The following is a 23,741-nucleotide window of genomic DNA, read 5'->3' as shown; positions in this document are numbered from 1 at the left end:
TTATCTGCTGTCTTCAGTCACAAAAGAGTGACCCTAAACCTAGGCATTCAGTAATTAATTAACTTGTGATTTAGTTGACTCACTACTCCATACTGCTGCCCTGGGGTCAAGAGTCCAATACTCTTCCAAAAATCTTCTCCTACTATAACCATGTCAGCGGCACTTTTCTTAGCCTCTGTGTTGAGAATAAAATCCCAAGACCTCTGCACTTATGTGACTGTGGCAGGATGTGTGCATTACAATCTCTCATCGCTTAACAGTCACAAAGGATATAACAGTCAATCCCAATAATCATATAACATTTCCCCATACAGCCCTGTCCAACATCGCTGGGATGCCTGCTGTCAGAATCAGCACAATCATGGCTAAATTTCTGTGTGATTTGTTTTGTGTTTGTATTTGTTTTCATGGTATAGGAATCATTATTTAAAATTTTAAGTGTTAAAACCATTTAAATAGAAGCATTTTGAACAATGAGAGTAACAAAGCATGGCGCTACTGTCAATGCTGGATTTCTGGCTCCATTTTGATTGCAGAGGGTCCCTCTAGTGGACAGATATTGAATCCTACATGAAATGAAGGGCCAGAATATTATTATATTTGATTTCTGCTGTCTCTGCCCAGACCAGAGTGCTGACTAAGGGAGAGTTCAGCTTTGTGGCATAATGAACTGTACATGAGATATAAATAAAAAAGATATGTTAAAATAACACAATCAAAACTGTGTCCATACACCCTTGTGGAGCTTTGACCACTGGACCACACCATGCTTCATAAAAATCATGCAGTCCAGTAAATGGCCTTTTTGGCCAAACATAAACATTACTCTCGGGCAGATTTCATTTCTTTTGCTTGATTAATGAACGCATCAGCGAACAGGGGGTCCTGTAGCTGTTGGAGGGCCGTCCTGTATCTCTTCTCTGGTAGTTTAACTTCTTTGCCTTCAAGTTATTTAACTCTACTAAAATCAGTTTAATTGCTGCCAATGACCTTGTTACAGCCAGAAAAACAATTATCACATATACTCATTATGAACAATCATCATCATCAATTTCATAATCATCATCATAACCATAATCCTGATCATTATCTCTATACTGTTTGACACAGTCTCCACTCTTGGTCTTGTATGATTGTTCGAGTGCCAAGGTGTGATTAGGTGTGTTTTACACAAGTTGTGTTTTTCACTGACATGATTACATTGCCTGTGTTTCATTCCACCGGCAGCAAGGGGGTGCTATAACATGCTTGACTTTCCAGTCTGTTGTGCAGTCATCAATGATCACCCATCATGGTACCTGGATCATCTCAATACAATACATTGTCCATTCACTGAGTCCTATTCCTAGCCATTAACGCATATTTAAACAATTACAAACAGCAGTCTTCATGGTAATATGTCAGTAATACAGTGCCTTTTACCTGAAACAGAATATGATTTGTCAAGTGGTAATTTCTGGTGTTTTCTTAAACTAATTTATTTTTAAGAGAAGGAAATACTGAATACTGAATATCAAAATTGTCAAGGGAAAGTGAAAATTACATTAGTATGCATTTGGTCTCAAGGACCAAGTGTCAAATGCTTTGACCACAGAGGAAGGATCTTTGCATTCTATTTAGCTAAGGACGGAGTGTAGCACAGTGGGTAAGGAACTGGGCTTGTAACCGAAAGGTCACAGGTTCGATTCCCAGGTAAGGACACTGCCGTTGTACCCTTGAGCAAGGTACTTTACCTGCATTGCTTCAGTATATATCCAGCTGTATAAATGGATACAATGTAAAATGCTTTGTAAAAAGTTGTGTAAGTCGCTCTGGATAAGAGCGTCTGCTAAATGCCTGTAATGTAATGTAAGCTATGAGCATGTTCTGTATGTATTTGTTTTGTGTTGTGAAAACTCAAAGCTTGTGAAAAGCAGATTAGTTCAGTCTGTATGCAATACACCATAGTTTCTGTTTAAGAAACAAGCTTTTGCTGCCATTTTTTCACTCTCCGATTTCTTTAATTAATTCTGTTAATGTGATAATTGTTGGATTGCACCAAACTAATTATGTTATGGTCTCTTTTTATCTAATTAAACTTGCACTTAATCATTGGTAATTAACCTGTTACCTGTTCAGCCATGGTTGCTATAGACACGTGCAATGGATTTAAACTGAAGTACAGGCCGCAAAGCCCACTCACTAAAATACAGGGCACATCTACACTGATTGGTTGCTCTGAAGTATACTGCTCACTGGTTGGTTGCTCCACTGTGTACAGCTCTGATGACTGGTTATCCTATAGAGTACAAAGGGTATGGTTCCTGTATTTGGTTGTTTCATATAGCTCACAGGATGAGTTACCCTACAAGGTAAAGCTTACTGGATTGGTTGCACTGGAGGGTAAAACCTACAGGATTGGTTGCTCTGGAGGGTAAACCTGCAGGAATGGTCATTTAACATTGGTATTATTATTTTTACAGAGAATGACAGGCCCACTTCCCTGGTCCCTGACCTCATCGACTACAACATGCCACTCACTGCCACCTACCTGAAGCAGATGAAGCTGCAGTGTATGAATGCCAATGAGCAGGTAAGGATATGTGTGATTGTGCAGGTACGTGCAGATGTGTTGGTGAGCGGATACAGGCAGGTTTGCAGGTACACGCCGGTGTGTGGGTGTGTGGGAACATGCAGATGTATGGGTGTGCAGATACACGCAGGTGTGCGGGTACATGCAGATGTTTTGAGGGTGTGCGGGTGCACGCAGGTGTGTGGATGTGCGGGTGCACGCAGGTGTGTGGGTGTGTGGGTACACACAGGTGTGTGGATGTGCGGGTGCACGCAGGTGTGTGGGTGTGTGGGTACACACAGGTGTGTGGGTGTGTGGGTACACGCAGGTGTGTGGATGTGTGGGTACATGCAGGTGTGTGGATGTGCAGGTACACAGAGGTGTGCGGGTGTGCGGATACATGCAGGTGTGTGGATGTGCGGATACACGCAGGTTTATGGGTGTGCATGTACACGTGGGTGTGTGGGTGTGTGGGTACACGTGGGTGTGTGGGTGTGCGGGTACACGCAGGTGTGTGGATGTGCGGGTACACGCAGGTGTGCAGGTACACGCGGGTGTGTGAGTGTGCCCCCATAAGTCAGCGTGTTTGTCCTCTCGCTGTCTGACTGTGTGAAGTTCAGATATGGGCTTTTCTGTGTATTGGCTGGTCTAGGTGATCAGGGGGTCCCTGTTTCTACACACTGTCTGTCTCTGCACACTGTCTGTACACTTACAAGACTGCACTCTTCCTTTAGCCAGGAATAAATGTTGGCAATAAAAGGATACCATTTCATATCCACTCCCTGTGCTATTCTCTAACTCAGCCCCACCCCCCATAAATGCACACCCACCCTCCCCCCTCTCACGAGTGTATACGCAAAAGCAGGCACCCTGAGCTTAAATGATTGTCAGAGGCAGAGGTGGCATCTCTGACCCTCCTCCCCCGAGCTGTCAGACAGACCCTTGCATGCGTGGGAGTGTGTGGGAGGAAGGCTGTGTGTGCCATATGTGTGTGTGTGTGTGTGCGTGCGTGTGTGTTTGCATACTATATGTGTGTGTATGTCTGTGTGTGTGTGTGTGTGTGTGTGTGTGTGTGAGTGTGTCTGTTTTTCTGCGTATGTGTGCATGTGCCATATGTGTGTGTGTGTGTGTGCATGTGCCATATGTGTGTGTGTGGGGGATGGGGTGGTAGAGAAAGGGTGTGGTTGGTACAGCACTGTATGTATCCTAGTTACTTTTCTCTTTGTTTCATGCAAGCAATTTAATATGTGGAAGATAAGTACTGTCTCAGTGCCACCAGTGGCCACTGAATGTCTTCAGACTGGACACTGGAGACTTTTTAAAGACTGGATTTATTTATCTTATATGTGTGTCTGTGCCTGTGTTTCTTTAGCTAAGGCCTTAAATCGATACATTAACCTATGTGACCCTCATTTATGAGATACAGGCAAACGACCACATGCCAAGTGAAACCAGCTGGAAATAGTACAGCTTTTGCACCCAGCTTGGTCTTGCAGGGCTTTTTCAGTGAACATGTGCAAACCCTTATACATGTGATCTCACATCATGAAACATGTTAACACAAAGCATGGAGCGAGAGTGTGAGCAAAAAGTATTACTTTATCTGTCTGTCAGTCATTATGTATGTCTGTCTGTCTGTGTGATTCTGTCATAACAATATACAGTACATTGCATAATGTTTGTATTACAGAAACAAGAATATCAGGGACACATACAAAACAGGCAGTAACATAACTTATAAGTAGAATAATCAGAAACAGTCCATTAATGCAGGCACGGAACTGCACTGCTTGTAGTGTTCACATAGGCTCGTGCCTAGCAGTTATTCTTAAGAGCAGCATCGCCACGTCAGGCCAACGTCAGTTTGTTTAGACCAGGGCTGTTCAATCTTATCTGAACAGGGCTGGTGTGGGTGCAGGTTTTTGTTTTAGCCCAGCACTAAGACACCTGAATCTAATTATCGAGGTCTTGACTGAGTAACACGATTTGTTAATTAGTTGAATCAGGTGTTGTAATGCTTGCCTAAGACAAAAACCTGCACCACAGTGGCCCTTTTCGGATATGATTAGACACCACAGGTTTAGACCAGCAAGATGCTCAGCTCTATACTGGCTAACCATGAGTCTTCTATCTGTCTATAGCTGAAGCAGAAGCATTTCAATTGAATGGATTTTTTAAATTATTATTCTCCTTATTATATAAACATTGTTATTATTATTATTATTATTATTATTATTATTATAAGAACTTCATTCCATGCTTTTCTTGTATATATATATGCAATAATATATATATATATATATATATATATATATATATATATATATATATATAGAGAGAGAGAGAGAGAGAGAGAGAGAGAGAGAGAGAGATTCTGTTAACAGGGGGCTGGCTTAACAGAAACAACGAGGTCAGTCAGCGGAAACAGGTGCGAACATGCGATGCTACCGGTCTCAATGCATGACAAAACAGCGGCAACTGCAAAAACACAAAATTGAGTGTGATAATATGAAAATGTTTTTTTTTTTGTTGTTGTTGCTTATGCCAACGGTATTAATAGCAGAATCTAGTAATGTCGTTCCACAATTAAGCCCTAGAGGGCAGTGCTTCACAACACTTGACCTTCCGAAGACGCGCGAGACAGACGCACAAAGGAAATAATTTTAAATCAACTTGAAGGTAGAGTTGTGGAATGTGTCCGGATGGAGTTTACCCATCAAGACATTCACAATCAAATTTTAACAGTCACTGGGGATGGTTTAGCTAGAACATCTCCCTCTCTCTCGCTCTCTCTCTCTCTCTCTCTCTCTCTCTATATATATATATGTATATATCTGTGTGTGTGCGCGCTCGCGCGCGTGTGTGTGTGTGTGAGAGAGAGAGAGTTTGTGGAGGATTCTCACTCTTAAAATCAATTAATTGCCCAGGTAGTGGGCTAAAACAATATATGTTCTCAAGCAACTTGCTTGGTAAAAAAAAAAAAAAACTTAAAAAAAAAAACTAAAAACTAACACATTTTAACAAATGTAAAATAAATGAAAAAACGTGCGAAGGCTTCAGGCAGGACAATAAGGTCGCTACACGTGTTCCATTTTATGATGACGACGAATTAAGCATAACTTGAATCATGTCAAACAGTAGCCTGCTATTTAAGAACATACGGACTAAAACAATAGAAATAGGGAGGGAACGAACAGTAGTTATGCCGCCAAAAATTTAAAGGGACTTAACTAGCCTAGCTACTGTACTAACACTGTACGGCTCTTCGCCTATATCGTGACGTCACTGCAACAGTCCCGCCTCCACCTTCGGGGCTGGTCGTCCGCACGCGCATGTAAGGGGCTACCGCACGGGCAGGATATTTCTTAAATATTAAAAAGACAAAGAAAAGCGAAGGGAAGCTGGAGGTAAGATTAAAGGGGGATTTAGTACATATTTGAAAACAACAACAACAATATAAAAATAATAATACGACCCGGCTCTGAAGGTAAGCGGCTTGTCGGTTTGTTTCGGTTATATATGCAGCCTATATATTTTGCTGTCCCTGTATTTTCCCCCGTCTATGAAAATAATGTCAGACCTTGTGATTGGCCACCCCTCCCTCCCCTCAGTGTTTCATCTGGCTTCTTGAAACCGGGAATTAAAAATGTGGTGGGTTGGTCATGATTCACAAGAGGTTAAAAGGACTAAAAGCGTTGCTCCCGCTTGTGTCGGTTAATTTATGGAATGGAAATGAATTGACAATTTTCTGCCAGGAGCACTTCCTCTTGGAAAGCTATCCGTTCTTGTTTTACAGTGATCAGGGGCATCATTATTACCAAGCGAGGTATGTCAATATCGTGTTCAAAGTCATTTATTTAATTCTCACAGCAATTCAAAGTCGCGCTGTCATTTATTCATTAGCACAGCAACTTGTTCTAAGTACGAGTTAGCAGATAGCTGTCGTTTTAGGGTGGCTATAGTGACATGGTTTCCCGTTTTAGCAATACCACATGGAGAAAAGTTGCATGTCGATATGAAGAGTCAAATATTGCAATTAAGGCTATTTGCGGGGTTTTCAGGGAGAGTATGGGCAACATAACCTACATTTTCTTAAATTAAATGTGTGCATTGGCAGCAAAACCAGACATCAACATTTGTTGTAGCTAATTAGTCATTACAATCAATGCAGTGGTAATTGCTTTTTTCGGAGAAAATACAATAGCCTAGTCGATTCCGTTTTAGCAGTTCGCGGTTAGATGTTAATTATATTCTTTAGTTGAGATATTTATGAATGTCGGAACTGATTTAAATGTTTGGGGATGAGGTCATATGTTCATGTCGAAACGATGATCGACGTGAGTAAACTTTATTCTATACAGTTGCCTTGATGAGAGAGAGAAAAAATCCATGACTAAACACCCAAAGATCATCCCATTGTAATCTGCCTCAAATAGTATGTTCTGTTGCGTGTGTGTGAGTAAGTGAGAGAGAGGATGAGTGAGAGTGCATTTCTGTGCTTGAATGTGCTCTTCAGTTGTCAAATTTTATAGTCCTTCATTAATTTGTAACAATTGGATTTTTTAGGCTTTTATTTCATCATCTAGTTAAAGCATTCTAGAGTTGGTAACCTTCACACCTGCAAACCTATTTTTATATTTGCCGAAATGTATGAAAACATCCCAAATGTATGGGTTTAAGATTTAGGCAAAACTATTGTAGTAGTTTAAAATTAAATAATGTCACCAGGCAGGTATATTTCTTATTGTGTAACACAAGCTTTTACAGATATGTTGTAATTTAAGTTAATTAGTTTTTTAGGTAACCTAATTGACACTGTTTAATGTAGTGTACTAACAGTGCAGTCTCTAGAACTTGTTCTGCTAAAGTCAAGTATAATCTGTGCTGTTTTGTGTTGGGTATATAAAAAGATTATGTGTAAAATAAGGAAACAATGTGTAAAAGAGGAAAGAGAACATGTAAATTAAGAAGCGAGTGTAAAATAAGGAGATGGTGCCATCCTGGTACATTTCCTCAAGCAGTTTAAGGCATCTTATTAAGGCATCTGATTAAGGCTCCATATGCTTGTGACTTCCATGCAGATGCTGATGGCTGTGGTGTGTAGGATAGGGGCTATGAATCACATGCAGGAACCATCACAGTACTTTATCAGTTGGTGAACAGTGCTGTAGATGCAATACTATGCCCTCCTGTGCTCCTGTGGGGGTCAGTAGTTAAAAAGAACGTGGTAATTTGTCCATTTTAAACAACTTGTTCAGAAATTTAATACAACCCCCCCACCCCCCTCAGAATTATTGCCTCAGTCTTATTTGCGTTATTGGCTGTCTGAGGGCCAGAGTGAACAGCTCTGTGGCCTGATGAATTTGTATGAAGCAGATGGATGGCCTGAGCATGGATGTTGTGGCCATAGGTACAATGAGGGAACTACACACACAGGCCTCCTGGCCTCTTATATACCCCTTTCTGAGGAGGTATTTATGCCCATACTATAAGGAAAGTCTACTAAATGAATGCAACGTATGGTAGGTCGGAGGTCAGGCATCAGAGTGCATGGTGTGCTATTTCAAGGGCTAACAGGTATAAAATGTATTTTTTTAAGATCAGCAAAAGACTGAATAAATGAATGAATAAATAAATAAATTAATTAATTCTCCAAGTACGGTGGCAGCCTGCCCTTTAATCCTCACATCAAGCTGTAGCATCCCTCCCCCTCCTCCATCTTTCCTCTCCCCGCATCTCTCTCTCCCCCCTCCTCTCAAAGTCACATTCATATATGTATGATTTCCTGAAAGACTACACATAGGTTTAATATTTCCAGAGCAATCTGTTTCATAAGATAATAGTAATAATAATAATAATAATAAATCTATTATCTCACTGTCCCTCTGGTTATGGCAACCCAGAGGTACTCATTGTTTTGTTTACCCCTTAAGTCGCACAGGCCGGAGCAGGTTTATTTGCATTCATTCTATGTTTTTAAGGAGAAATTCTCTGGAGGAATTATCATTATTGTCCGTTTTGTCGTTGCATACTAGCTGAAATTATTGTGTACAAAATAATGTGGTTATCTTTGGTTTGTATAGTTTCTCTGGAACAAAACGAGCACACCTACAAGCTTCTCTGACCAGTACAGTTCCTCAATGCAGCCAATGGGACCTGCGGCAACTCAACATGGACAGTATAACTTCTTCCCAATACACTGCCAGCCAGAGGCAAGATATTGTAATGACGACTGGCAAGAATTTTAAATCATGAAATTAAGTATTACGGTATGCCAGTTGTTAGGCTTGCATAAAATTAAGGACATGCCTTGTTTCTCCTACCTAAACAAACCTTAACTTGTTTCAGTGTGAAAACGCATGAGTCTCAACGTTTTTGAGGCTTTATGCCTTCAAAGGTTGTTTCACAACAAATTTTTTTTTGCAGTTCCTAAGTCTAAACAAAAGATTCAGCATTGGAAGGTCTTCAAAGGGCCAAGTGAATATTTCTGAGGACAGTGAAAACAGGGTTGGCTCCACAGCAGAGGGCATGTTCAATGAAGGACTTGATCCCATTTTAAATCTGTGATCATCTAAATACATTCTCAAAATGTCTTTATTATTATTCAGTACTCTTATAAATAAGGAGTAGGTGTACAGAATAATAATAATAATACTTTGACGATATTGAGAATTGAGAATATTTTGACATGTTGATGGGCATGAGGTAGTTGATGAAAACTCAATGGACCTCAATCAATGGATTATTAAACTGGATAGCTAGTGTATTTGTTTTCTTCAGTCTTCCTGACCTGCTGCTGCTGCCAGAGGTTGCAAGGGGAGAGCGAGGAGAGGGAGGTGGGGGAAGAAGGAGAGGGATATGGAGCGGGAGGGTGACAGGCAGGGGAAAAGCAAGCTACTTTTAATCATACTTCTTCCACATGCGTATAGTATACAATATATAGAAATGTACACCTCTAAAGACCCATACTATCATTTGATTACCAGGTGTCCTTTTGGAGTCTCCAAATGGCCTTTTTGAAAACCTGCCTAGACATAGCACAGAAAAAAACCATGCAGAATGTTCATTTTTGGTGGTATAGTCATCCATTTTGAACCAGACATTGTCCAGGAATTGTGGCTGTGGCTGCATCTTGTTTCTAAGCCCACCAGCCACAGCAGCAAGCATCTGTATCCATTAAAAAAAACAAAAAAAACTTCCACTTCCACTGTGTTTGAGCTTCTCTTACTTTGTTTTAGTAATATTTTGAGTAGTTCTTGGAAAACAACTCCCTAAGGGTTACCTTTCAGAAGAGATCAGGATTGTGCCTGTAGTCAAAAGGGTTCTAGAATAGTAACCATTTTATTTTGGGTATGTCATTTTTAGGATGTTAAAAAAGGGGGTGCTACAGAAAGGGTTATCAGTGTTTTTTTGTCTGCTTTTTAATTGGCTGCTCTGAGGTCACTAATTCTGTACTTGCTAGAGAGCTGTAGCTGCTTTGTGCCTCAGACAGTGAAGAGATACCCAGCCAATCTGTAATCTCTTTTTTTAGGGCCTTTTTCATTTGGGCTGTGTTTTACTTTCAATGCCAAAAATGCTCCAGATAGGAGTTTTTGCTTTTTTTGTTTGGTTTACTGTAATTTGTAGCAGGTTAGCAGTGCTGGTCTGAAACGGGTTGTTTTAGTTGTGACAGGGTTCGTAAGTTTCAGACCCTCAGGCTGAGGGAGCTCTTTTCTGAGCTTAGCTCTTGAGCTTGGAGTGCCTTAAATTGCGAAGCATCATGGGACTTGATTTATGATGTGTTCAGCGTGGAAGTGCTCTCTGTTGTGCATTTTCTCCCAATGAAATTCGGCCTCATTCTTCCCTGCATGCATTTAATGACGCTTTTCTGTTTCTTTGGCATAATTCTGCATGCAGGATTTTGATTGGATGCTTGTTTTATCTTGTGTAGCCTGGTCCTTGTCCCATTACGTCCTCTCTCCCTCTCATCCCCTCCATCTCTCTTCCTCTCTCATGCCTCCCCAGTGGGACTGTTATCATCACACTCCCCAGACAAGCTTAGATGGAGTCTGCACCTCCAGGACTGGCCTTTCTGTATGTGTGTATGTTTGAGTGCTCTGATTGTATCTATGTGTATATATGTGTAGGCGTGTGTGTGTGTTTTGTGTGTGTATCTGAGCGTGAGTGATGTGATGTGTGAGTGTATGTGCAGGTAAGTGCATACACACGTGTGCATGTGAGCACACTGCAGACATGCATGCATTTCAAAATCATATTGATTTATGGTTTCAGATACAGATACTGTGTGGTACAATAGCTGGAATAATGGGGGTTAGCACTTCCACACCGGTACACTGTCAGTGTCCTAGCAGCAGCGCACTAACAAAAGCGTGTGTTTTTATCTGAGCAGAGCCTCCTCTTATGTGAAGAGCTCTTTTCAAAATCTTAATCAGTGCTTCCTTGAAGATGACCCTGTCTGGGCTTTCAGGCCTCTCTCGCTCTCTCTCCCTGTCTCCCTCCACCCTTTTCTCTCTTTTTTTGTTGAAAACTTGATGGACGGACAAGGCCACGGATGCCATTCATTTTCCACAGAGAGCGAGAGGCATTGTTTTAAAGAGAAAGAGTTCAGCTGCAGCACAGCTCAGAAGGCTGTCCTGTGGCACATTGCTATGCAACAGAATGGCGTTCAGTGCTCAGACTGAGGGGAGCTTTTTGATGTATGAAGTATTGATCATTTATTTGTGATTAGGCAATGTAGATTTTCAAGGGGGCATGGGTGTAAATTAGTTAAAGGAAAATTCCATGCAGATATGAGGATGTGCTTTTTTACAAACACAGAGTTGTCGGTGTGTGGAATGGCTTGCCAGAGCGGAGACTCTTTGGGGGATGTTCAAATCCATGACAAAGTGATGCATACTCGGTAGTCCACTCTGTAGATGGGATGAATTGCTTGTTCCCATCATACTGTATTTTTGCATTTTTATTTTCTTGTGGTATAATAATACACACACACACACACACACACACACACACAAAGATAAAAATAATGAATGCAGCACACATACACATATACTGTATACACTGGTGTGTGCGCAAACAGACACAGACACACACTCCCACCTCTTTTCAGTTGAAATTTTTCTGACTCTTGTTAACTGGACTATGGGACCAAGGTCAGTTTGTGAAAGCAATTTCTGTGAGAGAAAAGAAGTGCACACACACACACCCTCCAGACTCATGCACATACATCCTCCAGATATTGACACACGAACACAGGCATTAACATAGCTCCTGATTCACTTCAGTGAAACATCCAGGTATATAACTGGATTGTATGTTGAAAAACGTATGCTCTGGATTAGAACAGTTGTTAAATGCTTATGTGCTGGTAATAATAATAATAATAATAATAATAATAATAATAATAATATAATAGAGGCAGTACCTGTGGCCTTTGTATGTGACTGGAGATTTGTGCTGTGAGTCCTGCAGGGATTTCATCTTTGATTAACTTGGCATCATGCTACTTGCTCCTGTTTTTTCAGGTGGTAGAATATGCTCTCCATTGGAGACTGGGAGACTGATTTATATATAATTAAAGCACACACTTACTTCAGCTGTCAAAAAGAGCACAATTTATTAAACATCTCAGCCTGTCTGAGAACTCTTATTTACAACATTGTGCATGTTACAGTCAATAAACAAGTTATTTGATTGTTCTTTTTGTATGGCTGTGTTCAGCTCTACTTACCTCATACCAGGGGTGTGAACAATTTCAAACGACGACTGAAGACCCACCTCTTCAGGCTGCACCTCTCTCCATCCCTCCCTTCCCCCCTGTAAATGACTAAACTTAGGGTTGTAACTAGGCAGCTGTTTCATAGGTTACTTAGTTGATGCGCCTGTCTTAACGACTACTTGTATTTTTATTTATTTTAATTTTTCCATAGATTGCGTTGTTGCCGTTCTCGTTGTTAGTGTTAATCAGTTTAACCATCAGGGTCCAAGTTGAACTATGCGGTTGTTCCCTGTACTTGGACCGGTACTTCTCTCTAGGGGTTTCGTCATACTTGTTCCTGGTTATGGTTATACACTTTGTTGTACGTCGCTCTGGATAAGAGCGTCTGCCAAATGCCTGTAATGTAATGTAATGTAATACCACACAGCCTGTTACTGGGTTTAATGCCTGCATTGCAGCTGCATCCCAGTCCTCAGACTTGAGTGTAATGCAGTGACTTGTACCTTTTTCTTTGTGGACACTCCACTCAGCTGAAGCTGTGGAATTATGGAGCATTGTAACATCATTGCAGCCACCTCCTCCTTTAAGTATTGTGACATCATTACTGGTACTTCCTCTGTTGAACTTGGAAGCCTGAAAGCTTTGCTATTAAACCCAGATTTATCATTATTGCATTGAGTTGTATAGTACTGCTCCTTCAGCATGTTTTTCATTTCTTCTGGTAGATAACAGACAGCACTGAAGGCTGTGCATGTGTGCAGGTTTTTGTGTATGTGTGTGTGTGTGTGTGTCTGTGTGTGTGCGTTTGTGTGTTTGAGTGTATGTGTGTGTTTAGTTGCAAGTGCGTGTGTTTGTGTGTGAGTGTAATTAATTAGGATATAGTTTGTGAAGGTTCCATTGACTTCAGAGGAAGTGGAGAATCTGGTGACAAAGAAAGATGTAGCGTTAGCCACCATCTCTTTGTCATACTGCAAAGCTTCACAGATTCATTGGTTCAGTGAAGGGACTGTGCCAAACTGTTTTTTTTCTTCAGATTTTTTCTTTTCTTTTTTTTGATTGCTCCCAGATCTGTTTCCATGGCAATGGGTAAACGGGTCCTGTTCCATCACTATGTCAGAGATAATGTGAGATTTACACTGAGCAAGGGGCTCATGTGGGGAGGTTGGGGATAATGGGTGGGAGGAGCAGGTCACTGCAGCGCAAAGCGCATAATGACCAATGACCTACCCCTGCGACTGATACCAGCACATGCTCCTGACCTGCTCCTTAGCTGCTCCTTACCTGCTTCTTACCCGCTTCTTACCTGCTCCTGACCTGCTCCTTACCTGCTTCTTACCTGCTCCTGATCTGCTCATTGCTTGCTACTGACCTTCTCCTTACTTTCTCCTCACCTGCACCTTACTTGTTCCTTAGGTGCTCCTGACCTCCTCCTTACTTGTTCCTTACTTGCTCCTTATCTGCTCCTTTCTTGCTCCTGACCTGCTCCTTACTTGCTGCTGACCTGCTCCTTACTTGCTCCTGACCTGCTTTTTACCTCCTCCTTACCTGCTCCTTACTTGCTTCTGACCTGCTTTTTACCTCCTCCTTACCTGCTCCTTACTTGCTTCTGACCTGCTTTTTACCTCCTCCTTACCTGCTCCTTACTTGCTTCTGACCTGCTTTTTACCTCCTCCTTACCTGCTCCTTACTTGCTTCTGACCTGCTTTTTACCTCCTCCTTACCTGCTCCTTACTTGCTTCTGACCTGCTTTTTACCTCCTCCTTACCTGCTCCTTACTTGCTTCTGACCTGCTTTTTACCTCCTCCTGACCTGCTCCTTACTTGTTCCTTATCTGCTCCTGACCTGCTCCTTGCCTGCTTCTGAGGCGGTCAGTGTGTCATTGTGTCAAAGCCAATGGGATCGCTCCTCTGGCTCTCTGCTGCTCCTGGTTGTTGTGTCCTCCTGCACTCAGGCTTTTTGAGGAGGAAGGCACTTTATGCCTGAAGGAGACTTGAGGCCCATGTGGCTGTTGTGAGAGTTAGCTGTTCAGGGGAGGTCCCGCCACTGATACAGGATTTCAGGCAGGGCTGGGAGGAGTCTAGTGCGGAGCTGGGATCAATTGGGGCAGGGCTGGATGGGTTAGGGTGGGGCTTGGGGGAGTCTCTTGTGCTACAAATGCTTCTGCCATTTTTGAGATCAGTTGTGGTCTGGGAAGTCTAGTAGGAATCATTGCTAATCATTAGAATGTAAGGGATAGAGCCTTAACCATAATCACAGAAAGACGTGTGAATGCCAATTTCCAAAATTGAACTAGGCTACTTCAGGGTATTCCCAAACCACATGTAAAATGTCCAGTGCCCTTGAGGACAGAGAGAACAGTTTGGACTAACTCTTTAACTTTTACTGCAGATGAAAAATGGATAATATGGAACTATGTCCTGAAATATGCAGTCATAATAATGGATAATGGGTTAAAAAAGAGCTCCATAGTACAAACAAAGGCATGTTGCACATTTTTATATGCTCCCTGTATATCTGCCCTCTGTAACACTGATAGAAGTCATTGGCAACAGACTGCATGTTAGTGGAGGATTTCAAAAAAGAGCAAAAGGAGAGGTGCGGGGTTCTCTTCCGTGTCTGGGATGACCTTTGTTCTGCGGATCACCCGGAACTGCCTGCCGCCGCGTCTGAAGCTAATGCAGCTTCCTCTGCCGAAGCAGCGTACGCATTGTTCTGATGGGTGGAGCACTGGTGCGCTGCTTCAGTTAAAGCCCTTATATGACTCTCATATGCCAGCACCGGCTGAGTGTACAGACAAGCCTATATGTCCCCTGCATCCTGTAATTTAACCTCTGTTATTCTACTGCTACGTTTGCATATATCAGTACATCTTTAGCGCACCCTGTTGTGTCGTACTGTATTGTGTTTAATTTTGTGTGTACCTGTAATATCGAGCTTCTCCGGTATTTTTAATTATTGCATTTTATTATCGTTATCAGTATTTTTTCTGTAATAAACACAAAAGGGAAAATAGACTCTGGAGAGTACAGAACACACAGCCAAGGTCAAGAACAAGCTTTGTCCTTTCAGACCATCTGCAAAGTAACTGCTAGCAGTCAAATTGCCTAAGAACTTAAAGGTTGAAGTAGGGCAAGTTAAAATGTCATACATTTTAATTAATTAATTAATTAATACATAAATTGAGTTAAATGATTAAAATCAAAGTAATGGAAAACGTAAGACTTTTGAAAAAAGATGAAAAATCCATAGCCTTAGAAATGGGATGGGATGGATGTTAACATAGGTGTAGGTGGATTCATGGAATCCAACAGCCTCTTGGCTGATTGATTCAAGAAGAGACGTTGTCCTTTGTTGTGACAGATTCTGTAAAACTAACTTACTGATCTCTTTTTCTCTATCTCTCTCTCTTTCCTTTCTTCTCTTCTGAACTCCCTTTCTCTCTCCTCTTCCTCCCCCTCCATGTCCTATCCTGGGTGCCAGGATGACAGTTCAGTGAGCAGTGGGGATCTTGATATGAGCGACCCCCCCACATGGATATCGGTTGACCACATCCCGGTGTCTGAGCTGAGCCCCCCCAGCCAAGGAGAGAGGATGCACAGCCCCCACAGTGCCCCCCAGGGGGGAGATGGTAGGATGCAGATCTTTATCCTGTCTAAATAATGAAAAATACACTCACTCACACGCACACACATGCACGCAAGCGCATGAGCACACACATGCGCACACACACAAAAAAAATGCATATATTTGCACTTTTGTGTTGTTGGTTTTGCACGGGCACAAATTTTGCTGTTCTGGCTCCAAAGCCTCAGCAGCGTGTGTTCTCTCACAGCCAGCCATGCTCTGGCTTTGGGCTTTTAGCAGCAAACATGGCTAATGTCTGCTGCTTGTGTGCTAACATCATTAATGATGGTCATGTCCTAAATTTGTGCCTGTAAAGCTTCCTTGAGAGAGGATGGGAAGATATTAGTAGAGATTCTGTGGTCTGACCAGATACTCAGCTCCTTTGTTCCTTCATTCTCCTTTGCTTTTTAAGTACATGGATTTCTGGCTGGTAACAGGAGCTTCTGGTGGGATATTACAGTACAGAACATCCATTGCCCCAGAGCTGTTCTTGGTCATGATGCAAAATGGAAGATGCGTTAAAATGGTTCAAGTTTTAGCTTCAGTGGTAGGGAGAGAGAACTTTCAGTTTTCAGAATGCAGAGCATTCTGGTAAGTCTAAAGAATCTTTAACATTTGTCAGCTTTGCCTTCTTTCTCCTCTGGCGACAGAAATAGCAGGGACAGTCTCACGGTTATCATCTGACGTGCAGCGGTTCAGCTAAGAAAAAAACAGTTATCACCTAGCAAGCACAGGTTCCGTTTAGAGAGGCAGAGAGAAAGCTGGCAAAGATCATTTTTCTATTTTTTCCCTTTATTCTGATGTCATCCAGTTCAGACTGTTGGTTTGTAATCTTCTTTGTGACAACAGGCAAACTGCAGATATGCGCAGTAGACCTGTGATATCCATTCAGCTGAAGGGGAGGCAGAGAACTTAAAAATAATTTGTGTATTCAACATATTTTTGAAAAGAAAATGCAGTTTTAGGATTAATTCAATAATTTGTTTATTTATATATTTATTTAGAAGTGTAAACCTCAGTGAATTGTACAGTGAAACAGGATCAGTTAATATTCTGCTGTTTGACTAATAATTTCTTATATATGTGTTTTGGACTGGGATTTTGATCTAATATTTATTTGCAATAATCATTACATGACATTAAAACATGACAATGCTTGTAGATCCTTGAGAACTTTCAAGGAGATGCTGCTAACTAAAACGAGCAATCACATAAAGAAGACTTGGTGAAAAGATGTTTCTTTGCTGTTTTGAAGAGGCAAAGTATTTAAAATAATTGTTTTATCCAGGTCTTCTGCTATGTCAAGTATTTAACTGCAGATTTCTCAGGTATTTTATGATTGCCTGTACCCATCCTGTGCCACACTCTCTGCATTTAAAACGAATGCTAAATATATAAAGTAGAATCTCAGTATTACAGACTGACCAATCAGAAACTTAGTATTGGGTTTAAACCCAGTGGTATATAGGATCTAAATAAACGTCTGTGTTATCACAGTTTGGCAAGCATGAAGTGAAAATGAGTTACACTTTCCATTGAGCTGAAAAACATTACTATTAAAGTTAGACTGGTTGGTAAAAAGATGATGTATGTCCATACGTTCTGCACATAAACACACACGTATACACATATACGCATACACACGTGTAATTCATAATGCTTTCAAAGCCTGCACATAATTCATGATGCACTTTGTTCGATTTGGGCTGTCTGGTGTGTGGTGCAATGCAGCGGCTGTGAGCAGCTCTCGTGTGGATTTAACCCCCAGAGGGTCCCTGCCGTTCAGGGCTGAAGCTGAGCTGAAACAGCCAGCGCTGATCTGAGAAGGATTACATCTGTATGTTTTCTCAGGGAGTGAGAAACAGGATCACTGGAAAGGTCTCTCCGTCTACCTCTCTTTCTTTCCTCCCTCGCCATCCTGCTCCCTCTCTCTGGCTCTCTGTTTTTTCCTTCTCTACCTCACTCTCTCTCTCCTTCTCCCCAGCTCAGGAGGAGGGAGTGCCTAGCCCTCTCTTTCTCATCATATCTCTCCTGTTCTCTCTATTTCTTTTTTCATCATTTGCTGTCTCTCTCATATGATCTCCCTCTCTCTCTCTCACTCTCTGTTCTTATAACATTATGTTTACATTGCCTTTATTTCGTAGACGCTTTTATCTAAATGAACGTACAGTAAGTGCACATCGAAAATCATTGGAGCAATTACAGAAGACAGGTCTAATAAGGTACAATTCTCATTAAGTATTAATTATTTATAGCCATGAACATCAAGTCTAGTTTACACAGTAAGAATAGACTAAGCCAGTAAAGTTATAGCAAACTAAGAAGTCAAACTAGAAGTGAGGCGTGATTACATTACATTACAGAGAAATGATAAAGAGCTTCAACACAAGATAATAGTTAAATTGCAACACAAAAAGTGTAACATGGAAGTGCTAGAAAGTCAAGATAGGATACAGGTGATATAAGAGAGTGATCTGAGATTGGGAGTAACCCTGAAGACGAGCAGGTTAGAGTTAGTCAAGGTACAGTCTGAAGAGATGCATCTTCAGACCACACAGAAAAATGGGCAGTGACTGAGTGGTTCGTAGAGGAATGGGGAGATGGTTCCACCATTGGGGAGCTAGGGTGGAGAAGCTCTGTGGTCAGGACAAGCAAGAACCATTCACCTGAATGGCAGGAAGACACTGCAGTAGTCAAGCTGGTGTGTAGAGTTGAATTATGTCCTGTAGGTAGGCAAGGGCCTGATCCTGGCAGCGGCTGATAGCCATTGGAGCGACATGTAAGGCAGTATGTCGAGTGAGCTGAAAAGTGTATTTGAGGAGTGTTTTTGAGTAGGAATGTTTACAGGCGCTAGCAACTTCTTTATGATTGGTGTAGAAAAGATCGGAAGTGTGATTAGTACAGGAGAGATGGGGAGGTTTGATTGGTTTAGGTGATGAAAAGCCATGCCTTTTTCAAAGCACTGTATTACTTTCATTGTTGTGTGTGTATGTGTTTGTGCATGTGTTTGTGTGTGAATGCTGGCAGCTGTAGGATGGGGCGGTCTTTCTTTCCTCCTCCTCACCCTCCCCACGGTCCACTGTTGAGTCATCAGTCCCTCTATATGTCAGAATTCCCCATCTGGTGGAGGGCTTAGCAGATCCGGGGAGATGCAGATTAAAAGCGGTATTGGATGAATACGTACAGAGGCTGATCTGATACATCATTAATGCTCAGGGGAATTGGGTGAAAGGCTGGCAGTAACCCCCCCCCCCCTCCCAACCCTGGGGGCTCTCACTGGCCACACCCATGATTCCCCTCAGCATCTCTGTTTACTATCAAATGCAGTGTGGCAGCGCTTTGTGGCTAGCATCCCATTTGGAGCTGAATGGCTGCCCAGTTGCAGCATTAGCTGTATCTGGCAAGCTGAAACGTGGAACTCAGCATAATATTATGTCACTGTAGTTTCTCTCAGGTTATTTGTCCTGTCGTGATGTATAGTGAGACAGGAAGACAGGATTGCTCTTGGGCTGACTTCTTGCTCTTGCTTGATTGCTCATGCCTGATACACACTTTCTGTTTGGTGGTGGAGAGTGATGGTGGAATGAGTTTGGAAAGTTTGGAAGAGGATTGAATTTTGTTGTGCTTTCTAGCGTGTAATTAATATTAATTAGAGTTTTTAAAACCCATATTGTAAGCAAGGTAAGTTGGATTTGATCCTAAGGTGAAAATTTTTTCGGGTTAGTTGTTAGGGGACAGAGAGGGAATTTTCCATTCTTTCCTCCATTTAGCACTCGGCGAACAAACTAGCAGGTTTGCTAATTCAGCCACCTTCTTGCTGACCGGAGGTTTTTTGTGTTTTTTTATCCTCTCTGGAGAAATCCTAACTGTTGTTAGATAGATTGCCTTCACGGCTAAGTTGCTAAAATGTATTGTAATATACTAATATATAAGCAATGAGACCATACTGATCCAGGAAACTACAGGTCTGTCAGTTTAACTTGCATCACATGTAAAATACTAGATTTGATCATTAGAGACAATAATTATTTCTTGAAAAGAACAACATGGGATACGCGATAGCCAACATGGTTTTTTCTAGGGAAGGTCATGCCTGACAAACCTTTTGGTATTCTTTGAAGAAGCTACCAAGTATTTTGATTGTCGTAAGACTTTTGATATTATATATTTAGATTTCCAAAAAGCATCTTGTCTGAGCATGGTACTGTGGGAAGTGGAGTCCCACAAGGATCAGTGGCCTGGGACCACTGCTCTTCATTATTTACATAAACAGCCTTGACATGAGCATTGAAAGTACATTAATTCAATTTGCAGATGATACAAAACTGGAGGTTTAGCTAATAGTTTGTAGTCTACTGAAGTAACGCAAGAATCCAGAAGTGGGTGGAAACCTGGCAAATGAAATTCAATATAGCAAAAAAGTTCTACATGTGGGAAATAAAAATATAAGGCAGGATTCATTTATGGGAGGAACAAATTTGGAATGTGCTCAATTTGAAAAAGACTTGGGTCTAATATTTGATCAAAGACTTTCAGGTCCTAGGCAATGTGCTGTAGCAGTAAAAAATGGCAACAGGATGCTGAGATATATAACCAAAAGTATTGCATATAAATTCAAGGACATTATACTTATGTAGTACATTTGTCAGACCATACATTTTGTGTGCAGTTCTGGGGACCATACTTGAAGAAAGGTATGGATGCTCTGGAAAAAGTTCAAAGAAGGGCAAATAAATTATTTCCTGGTATGAAAGATAAAAGTTATGGGGAAAGACTTACTGCAAGAGAGCTACAAGAGATTGAACTACAAGAGATTCTTCAGGTGGAGTTCTGTCAGTAGAATGAGGGCAAAAATGGAAATTAGCAAAAGATAAATTTCACACAGATATTGGGAAGTATTTCTTCTCACAGGGTAGTCGCTATGTGGAATAGCTTGCCAAATCTTGTAATAGAGGCAGAAACTCTGGGGGTTTTCAAGACCAGGCTTGATACGGTGCCATATACTATCTAGTTTTTAGGTAAACAGTGAGCACTAGGTATCCTTTAGTGGTAGGGAAATGGTGAGCATTGTTTGACTGAATGGCTTGTTCTCGTCGTTATGTTATGTTATGCTATGTTATTGTCACACACTATGACACACCCCTGGGGTGGACAGAAGAGCTGGACACGGAGATATGGGAATTCCTGTTTTTATTTGAATGGGAGAAAGAGAGAGCTAACAAAATAAATTAACAAAAAGGTCTTGGCCTTTCACCCTCATGGGAATCGGGCAAAAACAATAAACTACAACAACAAAGGTAAAATAAACACAAACGACAAAACAGCATTTTTTTGCTTTTCTGCCGATCTCATTGGTGTTTGCTCTCTCTCTGGGTTTTCCCAGGTCACTGACCCCTAAAGTGAAAAGAAGTACACTTTTAAACCCTGCTACGCAATCCAGGTGTGTGTGCCTATTTAACCAGTAGGCGTGGTCCTCCAATTGTCCTGATTCTCCCTTGCAAAGCGAGCCCTGCCGCAGTTATGTTATGCAAGACAAACTCACACACATGCATTTACACACACACGCACACACACACACACACAAACAGCAGCAATACCGCCCTATATATTAGCAGGGCTGTGCTTGGATATCACTGAGGTTATGCAGGGCTGGGCTTGGTTGGCACTAAGGCTAAGCAAGGTTGGGCTTAACTAGTACTGAAGATAAGCAGGGCTGGGCGTGGTTAGCACTGAAGCTAAATAGGTATGATATTTGAATGAGGGACCTTCTTGGAGACTGTTTCGGGTTGGCCAGTAGGTGAAAAACATAGGTCCCTGTATCGTGAGAGGTACATTTTTTTTATTCTTTCCTGCATCCTATCTCTCTCTTCCCCTTAGAGTTCCTCTTTTTAAAATTCCCTCTGTCCCTGTCCCTCTCTCCATCTATTCTACTCTACTACTTCTTCATTCTGTCTCTCTCTCTCTCTCTCTCTCTCTCTCTCTCTCTCTCTCTCTCTGTATGCTGCTGGGCATTTCCATCATGGTGCCTGGGGGATGGCTGTCATGGGTTGATGAAGAAAGGGGGCTGGAGATTGGACTGTGGGGGAAGTAGGGGAGGAGCTTGTTGCTGTAGGGATGCCAGGCATTTGGACAGCCCGTGCCACTGCTTAGTGGGATAATCCATTGTAATCCTTTAGAGTAGGGGGGGTTTGAGTGGGAAGTGGGAGTGAAGGAATTAGCATCTGTTAGCACCCTGATTTAGCCCCGCTGGTAGGGAAAAATTTGAGCTTGAAATGTGCCCACAAATTTCAGCCTGACCTTACATGAGCCTACATTTCATTCTGCGCTAGCTTGACCAGAGCTTGCTTGATTCAAAAGTCCAGCATTTTGAAATCCCAACCTGATTTGAACCTGTTAATAGGTGCGTCAGTAGGCTACAATAGATGCACCCTGGTTAGGAGTATCACTGATGTTCTGTTTGGAAAAGATGCAACTGATGTCTGGGTTGGATCAGTGGATGGTGCAAGGCAGCAGGCTTATGCAGTGTACCGTATGTTGTAACATTGATGTTCCTGTTTTACCGCTACCGTAGGCCTGCTTAAGCAGGGTATCACAAGATTATGCTTATAATAATTCATTTTGGGCTTTGGGCCAAAATTCTGGTTGATTTTTGGAAATGTAACAAATGACCTGTTTTTTTCACATTAATGGTTACTATTGCACTAGCTAACGACCCCCCTGTCCTCAGTCACTCCACTCCCTGTTAGTTTGGGCTTGTTTTTATGACAGTGAGGTTACATACTTATTTGTCACTTGAAAGTTGGCAACACTGGGTATCACAGGAGCCTATTTGCTTTTGCAAAACCATGTACAAATCTGTCTCGACCTCGGATATTACTTTCGATGACTGCTGCCTCACTTCATACTCCCCTGATAATAACCCTTTTCTTGCCGGCTCTGAGACGTCCTCTGTCGCTCAAATAGCTTAGTTTGGACTAGCTTGCCAAATTGATCCAGATTGTCAGGTTTTGTTTTACTATGTTTTTGCTGGTTTTACAAACTGTATAAAAATAGAGTCACTCTTGTATGAGAATGCCAGAACCACGAACCACAGACCACCTCTTGATCATCGTCCATCGTCTGCCTCTCTCTATGTTGTCTATGTTTTCTTCTCTTTCTTACTTGTGCCTTTCTTTTTCCATGTTTCACTTTCCTCCCTCTTTTTATCCATCCCCCTTACAATGGTTGTGTTGAGTTTTGAAACTATAGAGTGTGAGGGAGGTAGACTGAATGAGAAAGCAGGAGCAGGCGAAACATTGTGAACCCAGAAAGGGGGTGGAATGTTATCAGTTATTCCCCAATCTGGACTAATCTCAGTGCTTTGCTGCGGAGTCATGTTGATTTGGTCAGTGACTGACTATGTAGGGTTTGTGAAGCCACAGTCCCAGAATAGGGGAGTCTTATTATCGTATTGATAATATTTATTCTTCTTTGATGTATTTCCACATCTTCTTACAATTTTAATTGTATTTATATTCTACTATTTTTTATTTTCTACAAATGTCTTTATAAATAATTTTTAAGATTTTTTTTTAAGTTTTGTACTTTGTTTGGCCGTGAACAGTCATGGCAATAAATCATATTTGAACTTGATTTGAAAATGAAATTCCAGGAGAGCCTGTGTGGAGTGCGGGATGCAGTGTCCACTCTGTGAGAGTAAATGGGGCGTGGCTCCTTTAAGAGCAGGGTGACAGGCAGGGCTGATCCCAGCTGACACATGTAGTCCTCCTGAGGGGGGTTTGTGGTGAACTGGCAGGAATTAGGCCTGGCCTTACTGCCTTACGCGGTGCGCATGAATACCTCTTATAC

General features: G+C 41.7%; 1 protein-coding gene across 2 annotated transcripts in view; it reads left to right on the top strand.

The window, feature by feature from the left end:
* Positions 1-23,741, top strand: part of LOC118210666 (nucleolar protein 4-like) — a 59,336-nt gene that overhangs the window by 25,828 nt on the left and 9,767 nt on the right. For both annotated transcript variants that reach the window (XM_035387030.1, XM_035387029.1), the window contains exons 4-5: positions 2,463-2,572; positions 15,750-15,897. In XM_035387030.1, coding sequence (XP_035242921.1) covers positions 2,463-2,572; positions 15,750-15,897 — 258 coding nt within the window. The remainder of the gene's footprint in view (positions 1-2,462; positions 2,573-15,749; positions 15,898-23,741) is intronic.

Source organism: Anguilla anguilla, chromosome 13 (assembly GCF_013347855.1).
Source record: "Anguilla anguilla isolate fAngAng1 chromosome 13, fAngAng1.pri, whole genome shotgun sequence".
Taxonomy (NCBI): domain Eukaryota; kingdom Metazoa; phylum Chordata; class Actinopteri; order Anguilliformes; family Anguillidae; genus Anguilla; species Anguilla anguilla.
This window is presented reverse-complemented; position numbering and strand designations above follow the sequence as displayed.